The following is a 23,505-nucleotide window of genomic DNA, read 5'->3' as shown; positions in this document are numbered from 1 at the left end:
TGGCAATCATGACATCATCTGCTTGTTTTTCCAACTCAGCCAATCAGAGGAAGATTTGTATTAATTCAAAAATACAAAGCTCTCTGAATGGCTGAGCAGTACTGAGCCTGACCGAGTGTGGGACAGAAAGTTCCCATCCCACTGCCAGAACACAGCGCTGTATACTGTATATGGAGGAAGCGTCATACAGTCTAGTGATCGACCGAGATCGGTTTTTCGTTGCCGATATCGATATTTTGGTCCATGCATATCGGTGTCGGCCGATATTTTTGTAAATTTAAAAAAAATATATATATATATTTTTTTCTTTGACAGGTACTCTTGTGGAGGGATCTGGGGGTCTAAAAGACACCAAACCCCTCCTCTGCACTTAAAAGCATTCAAAACGCCAAGTTTGGCTGTTTTGAATGCTGTCATTTTTTCCAGTATCCAGAAGGGATGTCATGACTCCACTTCCGGGTTTTTGCATGGAGACCCGATCAGAGCCATATGCGGCTTAGATCGGGTCTTCGGCGGCCGGTGGGCCGGGAGACCCGGGCGAGCCGCATCAGTTGCCCTTACACGGCGGTCGACCGTCGGCACCAGGGTGATGCCTCTAGCTGCAGGCATCACTTCAGTACAAGCACTTTCCCAAAATGTCGGCAATACCAAGGTGGCCGATTCCGATATATCGAGGAAAGTGCAGATCGGCCCTCGATATATCGGTCGATCCCTAATACAGTCCATACAGCCCTGAGAGCCACTGACTGTCTTAGTGAATTAATTAGTTAATTTGGACCAGCTTGGTCCAACCGAGTTGTTTAAACTTCACTAAAAGCTGGAGATCAGTTTTCAGATTAGAGGTAAAATCACCCAAAACAAAAGCCAAAGTGACAATCTGACTTTAATACTGTATATAGAGCTAGATCAGTAAACTTCTTTTATGTGTAGCTGTGTTGTTCTCATAACAGTTTTGAGTCCAGTAAGCGTTTGAAGAAACTATTTCTGCTGCTTAGGCCCCTATCTTGTTCTGTCACTACATTGCTGTGGATTATTTTGTAAAGGAAACATATTTGGAAAAACAATTACCACTGAATACCAAGACATTGTAAATTGTTTATAAAAAATATAAAAATTACTTTCATTATTCAAAAAAAAAAAATATTACCAGGAAATCATTACTAACTCATTAAAACTCATAACATTTTTAGAATGCTGTATTTTTTTATCGAGACTTCTTTGCAGGGTTTCTTTTGCCAATATGAAGTTTCTTCAGCTCCAGCCAGGACTGCCACAGTAATAATCCAGGGATGAGCACCCATAAACCATTGAAGAACACCAAGTAGACCCACAGATAGAGCCAGTTGGAGGTGTTAAGGCTGGGGCTGTCAGTTAACCACTCTGGGCAAAATGTCATCCATCCTCCATACAATTCACATACACATAGTGTGATTTGTAGAAAGTGCCTGAAACACCAAAGGAATATAAGAAATTATAAGACATATCAATGCCATACATTATTCACAAAAACATCATCTCCCAAATGTTACGGTTAACTACATTCAGCACATTACATTCACCCATATTAAGGTTTTTTAAAGTAAAACATTTTTATTTTGTTTAACTTCGTCTCTAGTTGACAGTGGGGGATGGTCTGTCCGGCGAGGGGAGACAGATTAAAGCCCTGAGAAAAGACATACCTGTGCTCAAATCCCAATAACTTTGCACATGTATTTAAACTATCAGGTGCTAAAGGGGGCTAAAGTGCTAAACTTTGACGCAGTTGGCTAGCTTAAAGAGGAAGTAAACCCGTTTAAAAAATGTAAAGAAAAAAAAGAAACCTGTAAGGCATAATGAGCTAGTATGCATAGCATACTAGCTCATTATGAAATACTTGCCTAAAAACGAAGCCCCCTCAGTGCCAACAGGACGGCCGACATGTCCGGCCGTCCTGCTTCCTGGATCTCGTCCTCCGGCCATCTGATTGGCCGGGGGCGCGATTACATCACTCCTGCGCATGCGCGCGGGAGCCGTCGTTCAAGGCACTGGGATCTGAAGGAACGGCACGGGTGGCCGTTCCTTCAGAGCGCATGCGCCGATGACGGCATCGGCTGCATACACTGTAAATATCTCATAAACGGTGCAAGTTTAGGAGATATTTATAGCACCTATAGGTAAGCCTTAATGTAGGCTTACCTATAGGTAAATGTAAACAAAAGGGGTTTACAACCTCTTTAAGCATGTATTGCAATATGTGTCAACTAAAAAACCCTGTTTTTCATTGCATAGTTTGCTGGAAAGGGTGTATAGCAGTGTGTAGAGGGTCCATCCAGAATATGTAGTTTCAAGCCCCGATCTCCCTGTATAGCTTTCAATGAAGCAGGTGACAACCGCTTCTCCTCCTCTCCCTCCAATGGCTGTCAGCTATACAGGGAGATTGGTGCTTGCAAACTTCCCTCCTCTCCTCCACAACCAGCTGCTGTGGGGGATGTCAGGATGGAGAGCGGAGGAAGGGGCTGGTAAACCTGTCATTTACCGGCCCCTTCCTTTTCTTAACTGGACACAGTGAGCGATCGCCAAAGATTGCTCCTGTGTCCTTTGATAACTGAGCATAGTAAACTGTGTTTACTATGCCTCAGTTTATGAATGAACAGCAGCCCCTGTCTCCTGTTCATTCATCTTTAGTGCAGCTGAGGCTACAGAGAAAGGGACTGGGGAATCGCTGTCCAAAGGAGAGATGTCAGGTGTCTGTTTAGACCCCTGATATCTCACCAAAGCCCACCAAAGGGGCTGAGAAAATAAAATTGCAATAAATAAAAAAAAATTTAAATTGCAAAGAAATTAAAAAAAAAAAAAAAAAAAAAAATTGCATTGTAAAAAACATGAAATAAATTAAAATAAACTACTGGCACCATCCACTGCTCCACTGGTACCGTCCACTGCCCTACTGACACCGTCCACTGCTCCCCCCCCTTCAATTATATAAAAAAAATTAATTAAAAATAAAAAAATTCTGACACCATCCTGCAAATACTAACCACCGCTGTACACTCTTGCACTCTTCTCCTGCACATCACTTCAACAATAAGATTGATTCAATTTGTGATAATCTCCCCTCTACAGATTTCCAACCCATGTCCACAGGTACAATCAACACTTCCCTTATTCAACCCTTCTACTATAGGCAAGGTTGCTAAAACATTTTTTTAACGCCCACCTAGCCACATGTCGCCTGGACCCAGTTCCCTCTCAAATACTGCGGTCACCCCCTGACTCTATCCTACACTCTCTAACCCACATCTTCAATCGTTCTTCTGGCATCTTCGCAAACTCTTTAAAACATGCACTTGTTACACCCATACTTAAAAAGTCTTCCTTGGACCCCACCGATTCTAACAACCTACACCTCATCTCCTTGCTCCCCTTTTCCGCTAAACTCCTTGAACACGTGGTCTACAACAAACTGGGTGACCACCTCACTAAGAATAACCTTGATCCCCTTCAGTCCAGTTTTCGCCCTCAACACTCCACAGAAACTCCTCTCCTAAAACTCACAAACGACTTACTAACAGCAAAAAAAAAAAAAAGACATTACTCAGTATTAGAGGGCTGCATTTGGTTTGCGGGCAGTCAAAAAATTTTGCGGAGATCCGCGGGGAACGGTGCAATTTAGTGTAACATATTTTTCGGCGTAGAAGACGGCTTTTTTATAATAAAAAAAATATACCCCAAAAATCGGGGTTGTCAGGTACTGTAGCTTCAGCTAGTTACAGAATATCCCTATTAAAAATGTTAGCCCACTGGATCTGTGTACAGTACCTTTGGCAACTTACAGAACGTTCCTGTGCTGTAATACTCTATGTTCCTTGCTGAGCCAATCACGGCAAGCGGTGTATTCTATTAATGCATACAAAGCCTGCTCGGATTGGCTGAGTCAAAGAGGCGGGCTTATACAACCTTTGCCAATCCGAGCAGGCTTTGCATGCAATAATAGAATACACAGCTTTCCGTGATTGGCGTAGCGTGGTACATAGAGTATTACAGCACAGGGATGTTCTGTAAGAAGCCAAAACTTACTGTATACACATCCAGCGGGCTAAACTATTAATAGAGAAGTTCTGTATGTAGCAGAAGCTACAGTACATATTAGGGCACATCCAGCGGGCTAAAATATTTATTAGGGACGTGATGGCTCCACTGATGTTATGAAATGGTGTTGCCTCAGAAGAGGGGGTAGTCTTGTACAGGGAGTATAGGGCAAAACTGCAGGAGTGGACACAAACATTGCGGGTGCGGGCGGGAGTGGAACACAAACATTGCGGGTGCGAGCGGTCCTGGTCATACATTCTGCGGAGCGGGCTTAATAAAACAGTCCCGCGCAGGGCTCTACTCTACTCCTACTCCTGGACCTTTTGGCTGCCTTTAATATGATTGACCACCCCCTCCAACCCAAAAAACTACAATCCCGCACTCTCTGCTCTTTGTCAGCTCTCATTCTACCTATCCTACCAAACCTTCACTGTCACTTACAATTCTACTTCCTCCTCTCCTCTTCCTTTCGCCATCAGGGTGCCCCAAGGTTCTGTTCTTTGACCTCTTCTATTCTCGATCTTCACCTCCCCCCGGTCAGCTGATAGCCTCTCATGGCTTTCAATATCATTTCTACGCTGACATCACCCAAATCAGTCTCTCTACCCCTCAGCTCACTCCATCAGTCTCCTCACACATCACCAACTTACTAACAGACATATCAGTCTGGATGTCACACCACTTTCTCAAACTCAACCTGTCCAAATCAGAGCTCATAATGTTTCCTCCCCCACGTACCCCTTCCCCTGACTTCTTTGTCAAGATCAATGGCACAACCATCAACCCATCCCTGCATGCCAGGGTGCTAAGTGTAATCCTGGACTCTGAACTCTCTTTTTGGCCCCACATTCATTCACTTTCCAAAGCTTACTGCCTCAACCCCTGCAACATCTCCAAAATACACCCCTTCCTAACCAATGACACCACAAAACTAATTCACTCCCTGGTTATCGCTCGCCTCAACTACTTCAACTCCCTCCTCATTGGTTTACCTTTAAAAAGACTATCTCCTATTCAGTCCATCATGAATGCTGCTGCCAAACTCATCCCTTACAAACCGCTCAGAGTCTGCTACCCCTCTCTGCCAATCCCTCCATTGTTGGGTGAATGGCAGCCAAATTAAATTCAAGATACTAACAATACATTACAAAGCCATCCACAACCCAGCCCCAGCTACATTATTAATTTCGTCTCAAAATACTAACCAAATTGTCCTCTTTGTTCCTCCCAAGACCTCCTGCTCTCAAGTTCCCTTGTCACCTCCTCCCGAGCCTCTTCTATCCTTTGGAATTCCCTACCCCAATCTGTCTATCTCCAGCTCTATCCACCTTCAGACGATCCCTGAAAACTTTTCTCTTCAGAGAAGTCTAGCCTGCCCACACCTAACAACTGTACTTTTATTGTCTACATCGGCTCATCCCCCAACTCGCCCTATATTGAGCGCAATTTATACCACGCCCACATTTTGCAGTGGCGCGCCACACATTTGATCTTTTTTACAATGTCTAGGGACCACTTTTTTATTTTGCTCATGTGCCCACTGATTTCATTATACGCTCCTGGTATAGGGATTGTTCTTTGATGTGTTTAGTGCCTTATATAATTCTGGTCAGAGTTTGGAAGCTTAACGGAGAAGGCATGGTTGGTTATTTAAAAATTCAGATTTTTTCTTAATTTGTGAAAACTGCACTGTCATAATTCTGGCGAGTGGGCATCTGCGCAGGGTAATGGAAAGGTTGGACGCTAGATGGGAGAAGGCACAGTTGGTTGTTCCAGAATCCTGACCCTTTTCTACTTGTAAACAGGTGAGTTCAGGCGAGTGAGTTTTGCATACCACAGGTGTCTGGATTTTGGGGGCTTTTATAGTGCTATGTAGTTTTGAAAAATGAAAATGCATAGAATTTGGAGGCATTCAATTGGTTGGCAAATAATACTTTCCTTAACCACGTTCGGCCCGCGCTATAGCCCAAAGATGGCTACAGCGTGGGCTTACAGAGCCAATTACAGCTGATCACAGAAGAAAACAGAAGTCAGTTATCATCCTTTTTTATCCTCATGCTGATAGCGTGAGGAGAAAAGAAGAAAGCTGGTAACTGGCTTCTGTTACAGGGACATCGGTGCAAACAGTGTCCACCAGTGATGCTAATCAGTGCCTATCAATGTTGCTAATCAGTGCCCACCAGTGCCTCATCATCAGTGTCACCTATCAGTGCAGCCTCATCAGTGCCCATCAGTACAGCCTCATCAGTGCACATCAAATTTTTTTCTTTTTTGTTTCTTTAGCAAAAAATAAAAAAACCCAATGGTGATTAAATACCACCAAAAGAAAGCTCTCATTGTGTAAAAAGAGCAAGTGGTTAAAAAAGAAAAAAAAAAAAACACAACTGGACCACCAAATGATTCTCCTGACCTCTCCTGAAAAGTAAGAAAAAGGGCATCATCAGCTAGCAAATGTAAATTCTGCTCAGTGCACTGGGACAGTCGCTTATTAAAAACATTCCTACTGGACTTTTTCAACACTTTAGAACTTGCTCTATGAGTCGTGTTGCGATTATGGTTACGGTTTGGTTTTTAGCCACCTGCCCTGATCTTTGCTTGTGTCACGACTCACACAAAGCAATGTTTTAAACCCGTTTAATAAGACTATTGCATATCAAGCACCAAGAAAGACTCCAAAATATGTGCCTGGGAAGAGTAATGTAAGAGAACTGCAAAGTTTGGCGCACTGATCAGCACTCACCTGTAATACTTATCCTTCACAATGGCATAAATCAATGCAACAGCCAACAAACCATCTACAACTACAGTGAGGATTTCCAGAGATACAACGGTGGGGTCTGAGTGCAGCCAACGCTCATCTGCTTTCCCATACTCCTTCCCTGGAAAATAAAAAGAGAACGTCATCTGCTGGAAGGAATATAAAGTGTAACTAAGACTAGTTAAACTGAAAAGGCTGTCAATGCTAAAAGTGGTTGTAAACCCATATGTATACCCAGTGAAGTGACTGGCCTCAAGTGATACAAAGAGATTAAACAAACCCTCCTACATGAGGTGTACCTGTCTATCTGCAGCCCGTTTTTCTTTACACCCGTTCAAAGTGCTGAATTTTAAAGCTTATCTGAGAGTTCAGAAAAAAGGGGGTGGAAAGCTGAAGTTACACTCTGCAGAGCTCAGTGAGGAGAGCTATGATAGCTAAATGGAGGGAAGGGACATCCCTCCCCCCTTCACACAGGAACAGAGCTGAGGCTGTCAATCAGTTGGAGATCCCGCCCCTGTCACCTTTTTTCTCCTGGTGTCAGGAAAACTTGTCCGATGTGATTCATGCCGACAGCAGAGGAACAAAGCAGCAGACAGAAATGACACTTAGTGCTCTTAATTGCGACAAGTACACACACTATAGAGGGATATGCCTTGTCCATACCACCACTTTAACTTCAAATGTAATTGCTAGCTGTCTGGCTATCATGCTGATTCAGAGTATTTAACAACTTTGGAGTCACTGATCTGGAACAAGCGCAGACCAGTAAAAAACAGAGTTCCTATTCTGGAGCATCTTACCTGTTCCAGGTCAGACACTCAAAAAGCACTGAAGCTATTAGAGCAGCATGACAGTAACAAAACCGAAAATTCTGCCCAGGATGCCACCAGGCTTCTCGTCGAGTGAGCTCTCACACTGGTTGGAGGTTCTAAACTTCTTGCCTCATAAGCCCGCTTTATGGTCTTGACCAGCCATAACGCCAGTGTTCTGGTAGATGCTGCTAGCCCTTTTCATGTCCCACCTGTGATGACGAACAGGTTTTCTGTTCTTCTGAAAGAGGCTGTTCTCTGCATGTATACTTCCAAGATAGACCAGACATCTAACTCATGCGTCTGATTAGATGGGTCTTTCTGTATTGTTGGGAGAACGAGGTCTTGTTTCCAATTAAATGGCTTGTTTATCTTAGGCAGATGTTGTGGCAGAGTTCTATCTTAATATCACTCTATCCGGTAAGTGGCAACAATAGTTTGTATCCTAAGACCCGAATATATACGATATTCTTTTTCCTGATGTAATGACAGTGAGGAAAACTGCTTTCATTGTTATATTCCACAATGAGGTTGCTTTGTCACCTGAAAAAGAAGGTTGGGACACCATCTGTACTACCACCTGTAAGTCCCATGGAGCAACAAACAACCTTCTTTGAGGACGAACTCTACTGCAAGATTTCAGGAATTGGCGTACTAACTGCTGGGTAGCCCATCTTACCCCTGACAAGGCCAAAAGGGCTGAGACTTAAACTCTGAGTGTGTTTGCCTGTAGGCCTATTTCAAGGCCTGTTTGAAGGAATTCGAACACCTGTGATTCCCGTGGCACTAATGGGTCGAATCCTCTAGACTCGGAGAAGGTGGCAAACATTTCCCATATCCTCGAGTAGGTACTGTTCGTTGTTGCCGCTGTTGCTTTCAGCAAGGTTTTGATAACCGAGGCCGAGCAACCTGCCTCCCCTAGCCTTCTCTTAATCTCCATGCTGCAAGCCTGGTAGGATTCGGCTGACACAATTGACCTTGCTGGAAGAGATCAGGTATCCCGGGTAGTAGGATTGGGAGTTCCAACGCTAAAGCCTGTAGTAGTGGGAACCATGGCCTGTGGGGCCAACAGGGAATGATTGCTATCATCACCTCTTGGTGTTTGTGTATTCTGTTGAGTAACCTGGGAATTATAGAAATTGGTGGGAATACATATGCTAGGGTACAGATCCACTCAGAGCTGAGTGCATCCACTGCTTCCGCCTGTGAGCATTTCGCCCTTGCTAAGAAACGTCTGCATTTCCTGTTAGTGGGGTCATCCAGAGCTCGACTTAATGGCATCACTGACCGACTGCAAATCCACTGACCGATTTAGTGCCCATTCCTTGTTGTCCAACGTTTTTCGGCTCAATGCATCCACCAAGTAATTCTGTTCAGTTGGGATGTATGTGGCTGATAGACTTGACACATTCTGTGGAGCCTAGTTAAAAATGGGCACGACCTCCGCTAGGAGTGCTCGACTCCTCGTTCCTCCTTGGCGGCATACATAGGCAACCATTGCCCTGTTGTCCATCTGGAGTATTACACTGGTCCCTCTGACTTGGTCTTGGAATGCTTTTAGAGCTTGGAAGGCTGCCTTCAGTTCTAATACATTGAAGACTTTCTTCTGTCTGCTTCTCCACTGGCTCTGGGCTAGATGCCTGCTGCCATGTGCTCCCCAGCCTACTGCTGATGCATCCGATGTAATCACTACTGGTGTCGGTGGGTTGAGCTGGTGGCAATTTGACAAATTGGTTGGTTTCTGCCACCAATGGAGGGAACGCTTCATCGCTGGGGACACTCTGATTCGTTGACGCAAGGAGCGGCTCTTCCATTGTCTCAGGAATTCGACCTGGAAGGTCCTCATCCACCAGTGGGCCCACCATATCTGCTAGTTTTCTAGCTTGAGAGACAAGCACCATTGCCTGTGTTCCTGCAGGTATCTAGGATTGCCCCCAGAAACAGCATTCCCTGTGTGGGCACTGGTTGACTCTTTTGCCAGGTAATTATTCATTCTAGGCTCAGTAGGGTTTGGACCATAATCTCCAGATGTTCTGTCAGGATTTGTGGGTTTCGGGCTACTAGGAGGACATCGTCCAAATAGTGGAACACTTGTAGGCCTCGTCTGCGCAACATGGCTATGACCGAGAGTAGCACCTTGGAGAATATCCTCAGTGAGGTTGACAGGCCAAATGGTAGGCAGATGAATTGAAAATTGTATTCCATTATCGCAAAGCGTAAATATTTGTGACATTGTTGATGAACTGGGACATGTAAGTGAGCATCTTTCAAATCTAAGGAAGACATTCACTCCCCCTGTCTGATGGTTTGTATGACTGACTGCAGCGACTCTATTTGAAAGCTTTGCACTTGGATGTACATGTTCAACTTCCGAAGGTCTAATACTGGTCTTAGATCGCCTGTTTTTTTCTTTAAGAAAAGAGGAGAATAGAATCCTTGATGTCTTTCTCGCATTGGGACTAGTTCTATGGCTCTTTTTTGCAGGAGCCATTGGACATATTCAAAGATTATCTGTATCTTCTGTTGACACGGAGGGAGCTTTGTGCAGGAAAAGCGGGGAACCTCGGGGGGATGGGGGGCACAAACTCCAAGTGATAACCTTCCTGGATTATATATATGGTCCAAGGGTGCTTGATTTCCAGACCAGCACAAAGTGGCATAGTTGGGTACCAACTGGACCAATCTGGACGGAGGGACCTCCAAAAGGGTTTCTGTGTCGTGCTCTGTCTTGATTTGTTCAACCGAGCCACTGATGTCTGGGGGTTCTTCCACCCTCTTCTGGTATCTATGTTTGTTCTAAAGGAGGTTTAATGTTGATAAATGTAAAGTTATGCAATTGGGGGCTAAGAATATGCATGCATCATACATACTAGGTGGAGTAGAACTGGGGGAATCCATAGCGGAGAAGGATCTGGGTGTTCTGGTAGATCATAAGCTTAATAATAGCATGCAATGCAAAGCTGCTGTTTCCAAAGCAAGCAAAGTCCTTTCTTGTATTAACAGAGGCATGGACTCCAGAGAGAGAGAGATATAATTTTGCCCCTGTACAAATCATTAGTAAGACCTCCTCTGGAATATGCAGTTCAGTTTTGGGGAACTGGAGAAAGTGCAGAGAAGGGCAACCAAACTGATAAGAGGCATGAGAAAAGATTAGAGGAACTGAATTTATTCTCTTGAGAAGAGGAGATTAAGGGGGGATATGATCAACATGTATAAATACATAAGGGGTCCATATAGTGAACTTGGGTTTGAGTTGTTCACTTTAAAGTGGAGTTCCACCCTAAAATTGAACTTCGGTCCATCTTCTTGCTCCGGGTCACCTGAAAAACAAATGGATAATCGCAATTTTTTTTTTTCACTTACCGTGTTTTAGAAGAAAATATACTTACCTTACTTCCTCTTCCTCCCTCTGCGGCCACGGCCGCCGCCATCACTTCCTGGCTTGCAATGATTGCTGGGAGCTGAACAACATCGCTCCCAGGAATCAATGCGCCTGCACGGGCCCCCGACGTCAGTTCCGGTGCAGGCGCGTCATTCCTTGCTAAACAGCTTCTGGGCATGCCCAGAAGCTGTGCAGGGATAACGCTGCAGCCCCAGAATTGACGGCGGGCCCGATGCAGTGCATCGTGGGACCGAAGAGGACGGAAAAGGGATGCAGAAGAGGATCGCGCTCTTTTCAGCTGCCCACACCTGAGATGGCAGCGCTGGACAAGACATTTTCAAGGTAAGTATTTCTTCTAAAAAGGTAAGTGCAACCTGGGACAGTTCAGAGGCTATCCATTGTGGAATGCACTAGCCCTGACTGTCCCGGGGGTATTTTTATGTCATTTTTTTTTTGTTTTAGGTGGAACTCCGCTTTAAGGTCAACACAGAGGACAAGGGGGCACTCTTTACGTCTATAGGAAAACAGATTTCGTCTCCAAATACGGAAAGGTTTCTTCACCATAAGAGCTGTGAAAATGTGGAATAGACTCCCTCCAGAGATGGTTCTGGCCAGCTCACTAGATTGCTTTAAAAAAGGCCTGGATTCTTTCCTAGATGTACATAATATAAATGGGTACTAAAAATTTTTTTAGGTAAAGTTGATCCAGGGAATATCCGATTGCCTCTCGGGGGATCAGGAAGGATTTTTTTTTCCCCTGCTGTAGCAAATTCGATCATGCTTAACTGGGGTTTATTTTCACCTTCCTCTGGATCAACATATATATAGGATTGTGTATATGGGATTGTATGGTAGGATTTTCAATACTGTTTTTTTTTTTTTTATGGTTGAACCGGATGGACTTGTGTCTTTTTTCAACCTGACTAACTATGTAACTAGGTCTGGCCAGTATAATGACAGCTTCATCCACTAGTGGGGGCACCTCCAGTGCATGGACTTCTTCCTTGAAGGGATACATTTTCTCAAATCTGTTGGATCAGGAAGGTTTTCTGTCCGTCTTCTATTCATCAAAAATAAGATCTTTCACTTCTTAAAGAAACAGAAATGAGAGTACCGACCTTTTTAATTGTGGATAATATTTTCTAGTTTTTGCGGGTTCTGTGATTTCCTCCTCCCATTCAAGAGCTTCTCTTATTGCTCCTACCAGGGGCTGCACTAATGCGAAGTTGAATCTCCTCTTCTATCACGGACTCATCTCCTGAGCCCGACACTGGTAATGGTTCCATTAAAAGAGCTTCTCTGAGCTAATGGTGGGCTGGCCCTGCTGTCTCTGGTTGGCTGGTTTTGACCGCCATTTTGTGTAGGGAATCTTTAACTGTTTAATTAGGGAGATCATACCTGCCTTTTCCGCTTCCTTATCTGCTGCTGCTTCTAGCAGACAAGACCCACATAATATCTTCCTAGGTAATGCCTTTAGGCCGTAGCCCAAACATTGATCCTCCGCCCCTTCCTCAGCCTGTGTCTCTACCATTGCTTACCAGCCTTCTTGGCAGGCTTTTGAATGGCTTGCATAGAAGGCTTCAGTCTGCACATCTTGGGGGAACGGTGCTGGCGGTGAGGGCTAGAAAGATTTACATTTCATTAGCCATGTGCTCTCTTTTAATTGACTTAATACCTACTTACCTGATCCTCACCTTATATTGTGTGGCTGGTCTCTGGGAGAGCTTATGGTATACCCTTTAAGAATCTGCAACAAAAGATTGTACTAAAACACACTATCTCCACTCCTGCATGTAATCAATAGGAGATGTGTTACCTCCACAGGAGCTCTGAACAGGAACGGCACAAGGACAGGCACAATCTGTTCAAACAAGGAAGATTCTTATAACCTGCATACCACACATTTCATGCCACCCAGCAACCCTGGATCCTCTCCCCTTACCTGGCCTCCGCTGCTTGCAACTTCTCCTGTATTGTGCACCTGGCTTGTCTCATACTCTCCACTATAAGGGGGGGGGGGGGGAGAGGGGGGCCTGCCCACTCTCCAGGTGTCCCTCAATTGCTGCCTGAGCATCTTCTAGAGCTTCTTGTCTGCCTACGGCGAACCGGAAGTTACCCGGCACCATCTTGGTGCACCTCTGCTGACCGGAAGTTTGCTGGGCGCCATTTTGGATAGCGCAGTCTGCAGCACGGCTGCCGGAAGTCACTGGACACCATTTTGGAAAAGGGGAGCCGCCCTGCCAGTCATTTCTCTGCTATCTGCCTGGTATTTCACCCCCAAACAGTGCATCCATGACCCCAGCAGCCTGAGGGAACCTTACAGCCATGGAGAGCCAGGAAGAAGGAGAGAGAAACCCATGTCACCGGAGGAGTTACCTACCTGTCCCCAGAGACCAGTATTCTACCCCCATTGCCCGGACCTGTGGGAGGCTTCCCTCATAAGGCCGAACAGAGGGAACTTCAACACAGGAGAGGCTGACCCTGTGCGGCTGGCTAGGGCAAAAATAAAAATCTTCTTTCCATAGTAATAACTGGTTGAGCATTTGAGGAGTAAAAAGAATACCGCCTTGGGGGAGGCGACTTATTTATATAGTATAACCAGTCCTGATTGGGCGAGGGGTGGAGCCTATACCCATATGTGTATGCTGTCATACTTGTGTCAGGAAATAAGGTTTTTAAAAAAGGAAGCTCTGTAATAAAAAAATAAATAAAAAAAAAAGGGTACAGGTTGCCTCTAAGCATCTACTATTGTAGTGATTACTCTAATTGAATGCAATTTTAAATTTTATTTAAGGGGAAACAGTGATAGAACAAGATGGATGCAGAAAAGGCATTGTTTAGTTATCAAATGGTTAGATCTATATAAAAGGATATATTTAAAAAAATAGCATATTTAATAAGACCTGCAAATTGTTGGTAATTGTAAATGTACAGTATGTAAAGCGCTTTGTACATTGTTGTAGCGATATAAATACCTGTAATAAATAAATACATAAGAACCATACTTACACAATGCAGCCAATGCTCCCTCCGATGTGGCCACTGTTCCCACTAGAGACATGTAAACAAAAGGTCCCTCCTACAAACAACACATATCAAACCAATTAGAACCTAGATTAGGAATAAGTGATGCAATCTTCCAGAATATTTCCCTTTAGTAACCCCTGGCAATAAGTGCCACTTTAAATGGGCCATGACCCCTGAGGCCGATAAGAGGGGCTCCTGAATAGGATTGGCTGCACAGCGCCAACATCGTTGTGAGCCGTCCTACCAGCTCCTGACGGTTGGTAGTTGACCGTGAACTGTCCGTGACAGGTCACAGTTCTTAAGGCGCCAATGAAATGCACCCCAGAACAAGCCAAGCCTACAGGTGCATCTCCAAACATTAGAATATCATTAACCACTCTACTACCGCTCACGGTAATACTACTGCGGCAGAGTGGCTCGTTCCCGTCCAGTCACGTAGTATTAACGTGACTGGACTCCTCCCCTTCTGGGCGGCGCTTGCGCGCCGCCGGAGGCTCGCTCCCGCTGTTTTCATTCACAGCGGGAGTCGGGCCAGGGGAGGAGCAGCGGCAATCGCCGCTGCTCTTACCCGATCGTCGGGGATCGAGTCTGGAGATCCGCCCGCTGTGTGTAAACACAGCGGGCGGATCTCCATAGTGACAGGGAGTGACAGATCGGACTGTTCAGCATAGCTGGACATCCGATCTGTCCATGAATCACATAGTCACCTCCCCCCCTACACGTCAGTAAGCACCAGGCATACATTAACCCCTCCCTCTCCAATAAAATTAACCCCTTCCCTGCCAGTGTCATTTTTACAGTAACAGTGCATATATATAGCACTGATTACTGCAGTAATGTCACTGGTACCCCCAAAAGTGTCAAAAATGTCAGTCAGGGGTCCGGTCTGTCCGCCGCAATGTCGCAGTCCCGCAAAAAAAAAATCGCAGATCGCCGCCATTACGCGTTAAAAAAAAAACACCAAAAATGACAGAAATCTTTCCCTTTGTTAGTAAACGCAATAACTTTTGCGCAAACCAATCAAAATACGCTTATTGCGATTTTTTTTACCAAACATATGTAGCATAAAACAAATTGGCCAAAAACTTTTAAAAAAATTGGTTTTTACATCTTTTTTGGGGGGAATTTCATATAAAAAAATGTGAAAAATATTGTTATTTTTTCAAAATAAACGCTCTTTTTTTGTTTATAGCGCAAAAAGTAAAAATCGCACAGGTGATCAAATACCACCAAAAGAAAGCTCTGTTTGTGGGAGAAAAAGGACGTAAATTTCGTTTGGGTACGGCGTCGCACGACCGCGCAATTGTCAGTTGAAGTCGCACAGCGCCGAATCGCAAAAAGTGGCCTGGACGGAAGACAGCAAAATCCTCCGGTTGTAAAGTGGTTAAACAGTAAATTTATTTCAGTAATTTAATTAAAAAAAGTGAAATTCATACTATACAAACTCATTACACACATAGTAATATATTTCAAGCATTTATTTATTTTTATGTTGATGATTATGGCTATAGTATATTGAAAACCCAAAATTCAGTATCTCAAAAAATTAGAATATTACAGAAGACCACTTTAAAAAAAACAAAACAAAACAAAAAAAAGATTTTAATACAGAAATGTTGGCTTACTGAAAAGTATGTCCATGCACAGTATAGTATGTACTCAATACTTGGTTGGGGCTCCTTTTGCATGAATTACTGCATCAATGCGGCGTGGTATGGAGGCGATCAGCCTGTGGCACTGCTGAAGTGTTATAGAAGCCCAGGTAGCTTTGATAGCGCCCTTCAGCTCGTCTGCATTGTTGGGTCTGGTGTCTCTCATCTTCCTTTTTACAATACCCCACAGATTCTCTATGGGGTTTAGGTCAGGCAAGTTTGCTGGCCAGTCAAGCACAGTGATACCATTATCATTAAACCAGGCATTGGTACTATTGGCAGTGTGGGCAGGTGCCAAGTCCTGCTGGAAAATGAAATCAGCATCTCCCTAAAGCTGGTTAGCAGAGGGAAGCATGAAGTGCTCTAGAATTTCCTGCTAGAGGGCTGCACTGACTTTGGACTTTCATAAAACACAGTGGGCCAACTGGAGAAAGTGCAGAGAAGGGCAGCCAAACTGATAAGAGGCATGGAGAAGCTCAGCTATGAGGAAAGATTAGAGGAACTGAATTTATTCTCTCTTGAGAAGAGGAGATTAAGGGGGGTATGATCAACATATATAAATACATAAGGGGTCCATATTGTGAACTTGTTGTTGAGATAGTCACTTTAAGGTCATCACAGAGGACAAGGGGGCACTCTTTACGTCTAGAGGAAAAGAGATTTCCTCTCCAAATGCGGAAAGGTTTCTTCCCCATAAAAGCTGTGAAAATGTGGAATAGACTCCCTCCAGAGGTGGTTCTGTCCAGCTCAGTAAATTGCTTTCAAAAAGGCCCGGATTCTATCCTAGGTGTACATAATATAAATGGGTACTAATATTTATAGGTAAAGTTGATCCAGGGAATATCCGATTGCCTCTCGGGGGATCAGGAAGGAATTTTTTTTTCCCCTGCTGTAGCAAATTGGATCATGCTTTGCTGGGGTTTTTCGCCTTCCTCTGGATCAACTGCGGGTATAGGATTGCGTATATGGAATTGTATGGTTGGGTTTTCTTCATTTTTTATTGGTTAAGCCAGATGGACTTGTGTCTTTTTTCAACCTGACTATGTAACACCAGCAGATGACATGGCTCCCCAAATCATCACTGACTGTGGAAACTTTACACTGGACCTCATGCAACTTGGATTCTGTGTCTCTCCACTCTTCCTCCAGACTCTGGGACCTTGATTTCCAAATAAAATGCAGACTTTACTTTCATCTGAAAAGGAGGACTTTAGACCACTGAGCAACAGTCCAGTCCTTTTTCTCCTTAGCCCAGGTTAGACACTTCTGACGTCTCTGGTTCAGGAATGGCTTGACACAAGCAACAGTTGTAGCTCATGTGCGGATATGTCTGCGTGTGTTGGCTCTTGAAGCACTGACACCAGCTGTAGTCCACTCCTTGTGAATCAACCCCAAATTCTTGAATGGCCTTTGCTTCACAATTCCCTCAAGGCTGCAGTTATCCCTGTTGCTCGTGCACCTTTTTCTACCACGCTTTTTCCTTCCACTCAACTTTCCATTACTATGCTTGGATACAGCACTCTGTGAATAGCCAGCTTCTTTAGCAATGACCTTTTGTGACTTACATTCCTTATGGAGGGTGTCAATGACTGTCTTCTAGACAACTGTCACGTCAGCAGTCTTCCCCAGGATTGTGTAACCTACTGAACCAAACTGAGAGACCACATAAAGGCTCAGGAAACCTTTGCAGGTGTTTAGGGCTAATTGGCTGTTTGGATGGGACACCATGAGTCTACAATATTTAACTTTTTCACAATATTCTACTTTTCTGAGATACAGAATTTTGGGTTTTTACTAGCTGTAAGCCATAATCATCGAAATTAAAATAAAGAAATGCTTGAAATGTATCACTCTGTATGTAATGAATCTATATAATATAGGAGTTACACTTTTTTAATTGAATTACTGAAATAAATTAACTTTTTGATGATATTCTAGTTTTTCTGAGCTGCATCTGTGTATGCAGTGGCTAGGGGTCAAAGTGGAACTTCATTGGATACACACTATATAACATTTGTTGTTAGATTTCCTTTAGCTTTAAGCCTCGTACACACGCACCGATTGTTGGCCGACCGATCGGCCGTCTTTTGTCCAGTGTTGTTGTGTTGGTTGAAATGTGCTCTAGACTGCACACGAATTTTGTCGGCCAACAACAACCAACTGCAGAAGTGATGTCATGTGATGGTCTACTTTTCGTGTGTTTTTTCTTCTCCGAGCATGCCCAGTCTTGATCATCACATTTTTGTCTGCCGAAATCTGTACTGACTGACGGGAAATCGGCCGTTCTGCTGACGGCCAACAAAAATTTTATAGCCTGCACACCAGATTTTGTTCGGCCTAAAAGTCGCAGTCGGTTGTCGGAAGCATCATACTAACAAGCCGACAAGCGGCCGATCGGACATTGGCCGAAAATTTACAGGCAACAATCGGTGCGTGTGTACGAGGCTTTACCTTCAACTATGTAGTGAAAGAGACTGCCTGATTGCATACAAATTGACAGTGTTTAGATTTGACCTCATATTATATGGTTTTGGTAAATCTAAAGACAATGTATAGTGTGTATGGCCCATTAGTCTCTGTGCACTGCCACTACCCTGTTGGGCAGTCAGCTTCTGAGGACTGAGGAAAATCAGAAAGGCAGCAAAGGACCCAGGCCGCTGCCCCTGATCATCGGAGCACAGCAGAAGAATGCTGGATCCGCTGGGCAGGGGAGTTTCTGAATCCTGGAGCGACTGAAGTTTGTCTTTAAGGTCAACCCTCCCTCCTGTATATATGCCGTACATATAGCTGCTGTAAAGTGTTAAAATAGTTCTAAAGGCATAAGGTTGTTTTTTTTTTTTACCTTAAAGCATTTTCTGCATTAAATGGGAGACTCCACTTTTGTGAAAAAAAAAAAGAAAAAAAAAAAAAGAACAAATAAAAAGAAACTAGTATAGCATATACAATTGAGACACAAATGATATTGTAATTGAATGTTATCAGCGGCTCTGTCATTTTCTGTAAAATACAATGCCATATGGCTACCTGGAGGCCTTCTTTACACAGAATGTGTACAGACCGCCCCCCAGATATGTCATTTCCTGCTTGTGTTAATGGCTCACTGATTTTCCCAGAAGTCTGGACTAAGATACAAATCAGATTTTGGGCATCCCCTGCAACAAAATTTTATTTTTGGTGAGATACTCTCAGAGTGAAATCGTATCTAATCCCTGGCTCACACTGATGCGATGCAGGAAACGCACAAGATTTGCTGCGTTTCTCCAAATCGCAAAGCAATCGCAGGGCGTCCATGCGATATGCTGCGGGTGTCAATACTAGATTAATGACACCTTGAACAGATCTCAAAACGCAGTGCAATTGCTAGAATCGCACTGCATGGGTGTGAAAACCCATGCAATGCCATTCAGGTGGGAAAAAAAAAGGGTCCTGCACCATTGTGGTGCGGATGCAATGCGATTTAAGTCATACAAAATGTATAGTTCAAATCACACTGCCCAGACATCGCATGTCATGCGCACAGGAATGCGGTGCGATTTCTGTGCGAATCACATGCGGTGTTCCACATAGTGTGAACCCAAACTCAAGGGATGCAGACACAGCAAGTTTCCTTATTAGAGCCCTGCAGGTGCAGCAGCTGACTGATAATTATAAAATATGCAGCAGTGTGATATGTGCAAAATATAATAAAATAAAAAAAAACTATATATGTGTAGTCCCGAAAAGTCCTTCTGTATTATTAAAAAAAAAAAAAAACACACACACAAATCATCCAGTGATCCATTCTTAATATGTGTGAAAATGTTCAGCCAATATAAGGATTGAAGGCTTACTGGAAGGACTGGCTGCATACTTAAGTGCAGCAAACACACACATGGATTATGCCAATCCTGTAGAGTTGGTATGTTTGCTCCTCTGTCCTTAACCACTTACTGCAAAGTAACGTAGGGGTACGTCAGCTGACTTTGCGGTGTTATACCGGGGTGATGCCTCTAGCTAGTTGTATTCGGCTACATATTTTTGGTAAAAAAAATTATTTATTTTTTTACTAGTAATGGTGACAATCTGTGATTTTTTGCCGGGACTGCGACATTGCGGCGGACAGATCGGACCCCTAACTGACATTCTTGACACTTTTGGGGGAACCAGTGACATTACTACAGTAATCAGTGCTAAAAATATGCACTGTTACTGGAATAATGACACTGGCAGGGAAGAGGTTAACCCAGGGGCGATTAAAGGGTGAGTGTGAGCCTAGGGGGTGTTTTCTAATTGTATGGGGGATGGACTTGTGGGATCAACAGAGACCTGTGATCCTATATAGGAGGATTACAGGCGCTCTATGTTAATTCCAGATAAAACAACGGTCTGCTGTGTTTACAACAGCAGACCCTCATTCCCTCTCCACGGAGAGTGATCGCGGGTGCCTGGCGGCAATCACGGCCTCCGGCCCCGTGGATCGGCTTCCCTGCTGCCGAATGGGGGAGCGCTTCTGCGAACCGCCGTACAGTTACGTCGGTTCACACAGCCGAGCTTGGTCAGTTCCGACTGATAATTATAAAACCACTCCTATACAGAGTCACTTCGCACATGGACACAGACAAACAAACATCTATTTCTTTAGTCCCGGTGTAACGTTAAAAAACCATACCCCGTGAAGAAACCATACCCTCGTCACTTCCTGTGGGAAACAGCTGAGCAGCGCAGCAGTGCGCATGCTCAGAGCCCCGGATACCTAATTGACAATCAAAGAATGTGACAAGTGCGCATGCTCGGAGGGCATGAAAAAATCACGGGACTGTGTGTAATTTAATGCTTGCGCCGGGTATATTAAAACAGTTCGGCTGCAACATCAAACATTTCCTCTCCTATCGCTGTCACTTCCCTGATCTCCCCTAATAAAAATAAAAGCGGCGGCGGGAGTATGAGATGTAAATGACGGCGATCTCGGCTCCGTGATGCGCTTTTATATTTATTACCGGAGATGAGGGAAGTGACAGCGGATGGAGCGAAGATGATTTATGTTGCAGAGGAGCTGTTTTAATCTAACCGCCGCAAGTTTAACTACCGTGAGAAATCCATACCCTCCGTAGCTGCACCGGAAGTGACGAGGGTATGGTTTTCTCACGGAACACCGGTTCACACTACCGCGACTTGTCAGGCGACTGGCCATTCTGTGCTACGGGAACCGTTCTAATAGGAGCAACTCAAGTCGCTCCGACTTAGAAAATAGTTCCATTACTACTTCGGGGCGACATCGGAGCGACTTGCATTGACTTCCATTATGTAAAGTCCGTGCAAGTCGCGCCGAAGTCACGGTGCATGGGACTTCACAGGTCGCCCACCGAAGTCGAATCGCCATAGTGTGAACCGACACTAAGAATAACAAAAGATAGGAATCTGCAACAAAGTTTGTTATAATCCTTGCGATGTACAGAGATCACCCAGAGGGTGGAATGCTCTTTTCTTAACAAAAGTGGAGTACTTGCTTGAACTCAATCTCCATCCAGCGCTGATCTCTCCTCTCTCCCTACACAGGGCACATTGATAGCAAGCTCCCGCTGCTGTCAATCAAATACTGTGACAAGGGAGTGGGAGGCGGGGCCAAGCTGTGCTTTCTGTGTCTATGGACACAAGCAGCATGGCTCAGGATCAAGCCCACAGATGTGCCACAATAGGAAGCCGCTGGAGGAGCCAGAAGCACCGTCGGAGAACCAAGAGGAGGAGGTAAGTATGACGTGTTTATTACTTACAAAATACAAGTTTACCTAAAATCAGTGGCGGCCCGTCCATTGGTGGCACAGAGGCGCAGCCCCCCCATCCATGCTTCCAACCCCCTAATTTACATACAGGGTGTTGGACGCATGGATTCCATTGAAGCACGTGATCAGAGCCAGAGGCTCAAATAGGCTTCAAAAAAGTGTGGGCTCGAGGCGCAGAGCACTGCACCCTGAGCCCACCCAGTTGTGTGACCATAGAGAATCAATATTTGCTATTGTCACACAGATCCTCCTCCTGACCAATCAGGAAGCGGGTCCTGAGACCCATTTCCCGATTGGCCGAAGGAGAAGCCACGCCGTTGGTCAAGGAGGAGATGCAGAACACTGAGGAGAAGCCGCTGCCGCCTGCCGACCGGGGGGGGCATGTATGGCTGGTGTGGTCCAAGGGGGGGGAGGGTATGGTATGCTTGGCCCCGCCTCCCACTCCCTTGTCTCCCTTATAATCGGGTGGGAAAAATCGCCATCAACTATCGCTATGTGATCAATGTTTTCTACCACAACCGACCAACTTGGGTCAATCAAAACCATCACCCTCTGTTGTTCAACAATTGTTGGGGTCTCTAGCGCTCCTATGCACAAACACTCCCTGTGGGCGGGGTCTCTAGTGCTCCTATGCACAAACACTCAGTGGACGGTCTCTAGCGCTCCTATGCACAAACACTCCGAGTGGGCGGGGTCTCTAGTGCTCCTATGTAGACACTCTCAGTGGGCGGGGTCTCTAGCGCTCCTATGCACAGACACTCTCAGTGGGTGGGGTCTCTAGTGCTCCTATGTACAGACACTCTCAGTGGGCGGGGTCTCTAGTGCTTCTATGCACAGACACTCTCGGTGGGCGGGATCTCTAGTGCTCCTATGTACAGACACTCTCAGTGGGCGGGATCTCTAGTGCTCCTATGTACAGACACTCTCAGTGGGTGGGGTCTCTAGTGCTTCTATGCACAGACACTCCCACTGGGCGGGGTCTCTAGCGTTCCTATGCACAGACTCTCCTAGTGGGCGGGGTCTCTAGCGCTCCTATGCAGACACTCCCAGTGGGCAGGATCTCTAGCGCTCCTATGAACTGACACTCCCAGTGGGCGGGGTCTCTGGCGCTCCTATGCACAGACACTCCCACTGGGCGGGGTCTCTGGCGCTCCTATGCACAGACACTCCCAGTGGGCGGGGTCTCTGGTGCTCCTATGCAGACATTCTCAGTGGGCGGGGTCTCTAGCGCTCCTATGTACAGACACTCCTAGTGGGCGGGGTCTCTGGTGCGCCTATGCAGACATCCTCAGTGGGCGGGGTCTCTGGCGCTCCTATGCACAGACACTCCCAGTGGGCGGGGTTTCTGTGCTCCTATGCAGACATTCTCAGTGGGCGGGGTCTCTAGCGCTCCTATGCACAGACACTCCTAGTGGGCGGGGTCTCTAGTACTCACCAGCGTGAAATGTACGATCGCATCATAGAAGAGCCACACCAGCACCCATCTGTCCAGCGCAGAGCTCCTCTTCCCCAGGCGCTGTGCCAGTACATAGCCCAGAGCCAGCTGTGCCGCACAGGCCGCCAAGGAGTACACGGTCACTGAGCTCAGCAATGCTGGAGCCGCTCCGTCCGCCATAGCCGCCAATACTTCTACACACCGGGCTGGAGGCGGGGCCTTGTACGGCGGTGTACACCCCCCCAGATCTCAGCCAATGAAAAGCGACTGATCTCAGGATCTCCCCATGTAAAGCCCGCCCACTCTTCATCAACGCGGCTCTTGGCCACGCCCACCCGCCAGCCTGCTGGAGAGATATTACTGAGATCTTCTGATTATTCGGGAAATCCGATGATAACCGCCTGGCTGCAACACCTTCTACCTGGGACAAGCATGCAGGAGGTCTGACTTCACTTGCTGCATGCTTCTTCCTGCTCAGGAATGTTTTTACTTTTATAAAGAGTTCCTTTTACCCTTTCACTGCCCGAGCCGAGTTTCCTTTTTGGTTACACATGTTATAAAAAATCATAAAACCCCCAAAGCACCCTGAGTACAAAAAAAGCCCCAAAACATTCT

General features: G+C 45.4%; 1 protein-coding gene across 1 annotated transcript; it reads right to left on the bottom strand.

The window, feature by feature from the left end:
- Window positions 1–1,169: 1,169 nt before the first annotated feature.
- On the bottom strand, window positions 1,170–23,085 carry EBPL (EBP like). The gene is made up of 4 exons (XM_082245391.1): window positions 22,891–23,085; window positions 14,027–14,096; window positions 6,809–6,947; window positions 1,170–1,445 (listed from the first exon to the last, which is right to left on the bottom strand). The coding sequence occupies exons 1-4, from the start codon at window positions 23,068–23,070 to the stop codon at window positions 1,205–1,207; spliced, it is 630 nt and encodes a 209-aa protein (XP_082101517.1). The 5' UTR covers window positions 23,071–23,085; the 3' UTR covers window positions 1,170–1,204.
- Window positions 23,086–23,505: the final 420 nt, after the last annotated feature.

The sequence above is a fragment of the Pelophylax lessonae genome, assembly GCF_965119305.1.
Source record: "Pelophylax lessonae genome assembly, chromosome: 2".
NCBI classification, from domain to species: domain Eukaryota; kingdom Metazoa; phylum Chordata; class Amphibia; order Anura; family Ranidae; genus Pelophylax; species Pelophylax lessonae.
The sequence above is the reverse complement of the archived record's forward strand: the minus strand, read 5'-3'. Positions and strand labels throughout refer to the sequence as shown.